The 2,005-nt window shown below is 36.6% G+C and overlaps 2 protein-coding genes across 2 annotated transcripts in view; both read right to left on the reverse strand.

Annotated features, from left to right (window-relative positions):
• Window positions 1-897: 897 nt before the first annotated feature.
• Window positions 898-1,410, reverse strand: LOC143022708 (uncharacterized). Its single transcript, XM_076181039.1, has one exon. The coding sequence runs from the start codon at window positions 1,408-1,410 to the stop codon at window positions 898-900; it is 513 nt and encodes a 170-aa protein (XP_076037154.1).
• A 195-nt stretch (window positions 1,411-1,605) lies between these two features.
• Window positions 1,606-2,005, reverse strand: part of LOC143022709 (zinc finger MYM-type protein 1-like) — a 909-nt gene continuing 509 nt past the window's right edge. The window contains exon 1 of the mRNA XM_076181040.1: window positions 1,606-2,005. This exon is cut by the window's right edge and continues 509 nt beyond it. Coding sequence (XP_076037155.1) covers window positions 1,606-2,005 — 400 coding nt within the window.

The raw sequence follows: 2,005 nt of genomic DNA on the forward strand, positions 1-2,005 counted from the left end.
CAGTAGTTTATCAGACAGGGTAGCTTGGATTGTCATTAGGCTGTGTAAAAGGTACATTCTAAAAATAATTCAGTATTATGCACGAACTTCACACAGTTGAGACGATGAAGTTGAGTCCTCCTATGATGATTAAGTCAGGTAATGGATTAAAAAAATTGTAGGTTGCACAGCTAAATTCAATTTCAGAGCCGAGAGAAATAAACTACTTTTAAAAAAGAAAACCACCCTTGCAAAGGTTAAGGCTAATAAGACCAAATTTCAGTTACAAATTTAAAATAGATTCCAAGCTTCAAGATCCAACTAGGACATTATCGAAGATATGAATTTAAACTTAATTGATATCATTAGGGAATCGGCAGAGAAAGTACAAAGTACAAAAAGTATTAAAGAAAACAAATACTCTAAAGCTACAAATGACCTAATTAAAAGAAGAAGAACCATGCACATTAAAAGCAAGGGAGACGAAATAGAAAGAATTGAACTAAACAAGCTTATCAGCAGAAGGCAAAGATCAGAGAAAAGAAAGAAAAACATGGATGAAATGGAGGAAACTATACGGAAAAGTAAAAGTATTAAAGGGACCGAGTGCAGACAGGCCCGGCCCGAGAGTTTTTGATGCCCTAGGCGAAGCTGAAAAATTATGCCCCTTGGGTCCTCTCCTTGAAAGTTCACCCAGGGCCAGTGGCTCGGGGACAATAATTTTTGGTTCAATTTTGTTTCAATTATAGTTGATGGTAACAAAAAGAGCCTTTTTATAGCAATATACTCTTTATTGTAATACATCAACCATCCAATACTAAGTTTAAAAAAAAAATTGTGCAACACATTGTTGGAAATGAAATTATGTAGGCTACAATAAAAAAAACTATTGGTTTCCATGACACACTTCAACAAAAATTACAATTCCACTTTCCTAGCTTTTAGACTGGCGAATTTTTCCACTAATTTGGCAAGATCCAAGTTAGAAGCTTCCTCATTCTCTATTGATATAGTAGCTAAACCAACAAGCCTTTGCTGCAGCATTGTTGAGCGCAAGTAAGTATTAATTAGCTTCAGTTTAGAGAAGCTGCGTTCTCCACTTGCAACAGATACTGGCAAAGTTAATAATATTCTGAGGGCAATCACAACATTTGGTACACTATCTTGCAGTTTTTGCTCAAATATAAGTGCTGGTTGTGGGAGCATGGGTTTCGTCAAGCGCCTTGATACTGCCTTGAGCTCTGAGCATAGGTCTCTTGCATCAATGTCGTGATGCCCATTGTGTGTTAATGACTTTTCTAAATTTTGGCAGTCATGAAGAATATCTGCGTTTGGTGCATTTTTTATTCCATGGATGTCATATAAGAAGCCAAATATTGCTTTGTAGGAATGTAGCTGGTGAAATCTTTCTTCTACTGACTGTATGGCCATGTCAAGAACGCTATAATAAAATTCTACTTTAAACGTTTGGCTGGGGTCTTCTAGTGATTCCTAATGTGCTTCATAATCAAATAGACGCTTCTTTCGCCGTTTTCGTGATTGTTTTTTCTCAAATTGTGGCTCTATTTCCAAATCTTGAGCCACCTCTGTAGCATCAACCAGAACTTTTTGAAAACCATTATCACATCAACAGCTCAGAAGGTAGCTTTTTGTTGCTTCCAACTGTTTGGTAGCTGAATTTAAATCAGCATCTTTATCTTGAAGATGTTTGCTGGTAATATTGACTTCAAACAGGATGTTATACCATGTGACAAGTGAAACAACAAACTCATATTTGGAAACAGCATCAGCTAACTCCTTGGCTTCAACCCGGTTTGAACTTCCAGATGACCCTTTAAGGTTTGTGTCTTCATAAATTTCAAGTAAAGCATCATATACGTCAGCAAGATGATATTTGAGGGGTTTAAGAGCATCAATCCGACTTTCCCACCTGGTCTCACATAAAGGTTTGATGGTTAAGTCTTTCATGATACTGACCAAAACCTGCCATTGATAAGTTGAGATTGAGAAAAAATGATACAGATGT

This window comes from Oratosquilla oratoria, unplaced genomic scaffold, assembly GCF_046742065.1.
Source record: "Oratosquilla oratoria isolate Oo_2021 unplaced genomic scaffold, ASM4674206v1 SCAFFOLD144, whole genome shotgun sequence".
Lineage (NCBI taxonomy): Eukaryota > Metazoa > Arthropoda > Malacostraca > Stomatopoda > Squillidae > Oratosquilla > Oratosquilla oratoria.

Excerpts from the sequence above, each read along its gene's own strand:
- LOC143022708 (XM_076181039.1), bottom strand. The coding sequence starts at position 1,410 with ATGGCCATACAGTCAGTAGAAGAAAGATTTCACCAGCTACATTCCTAC.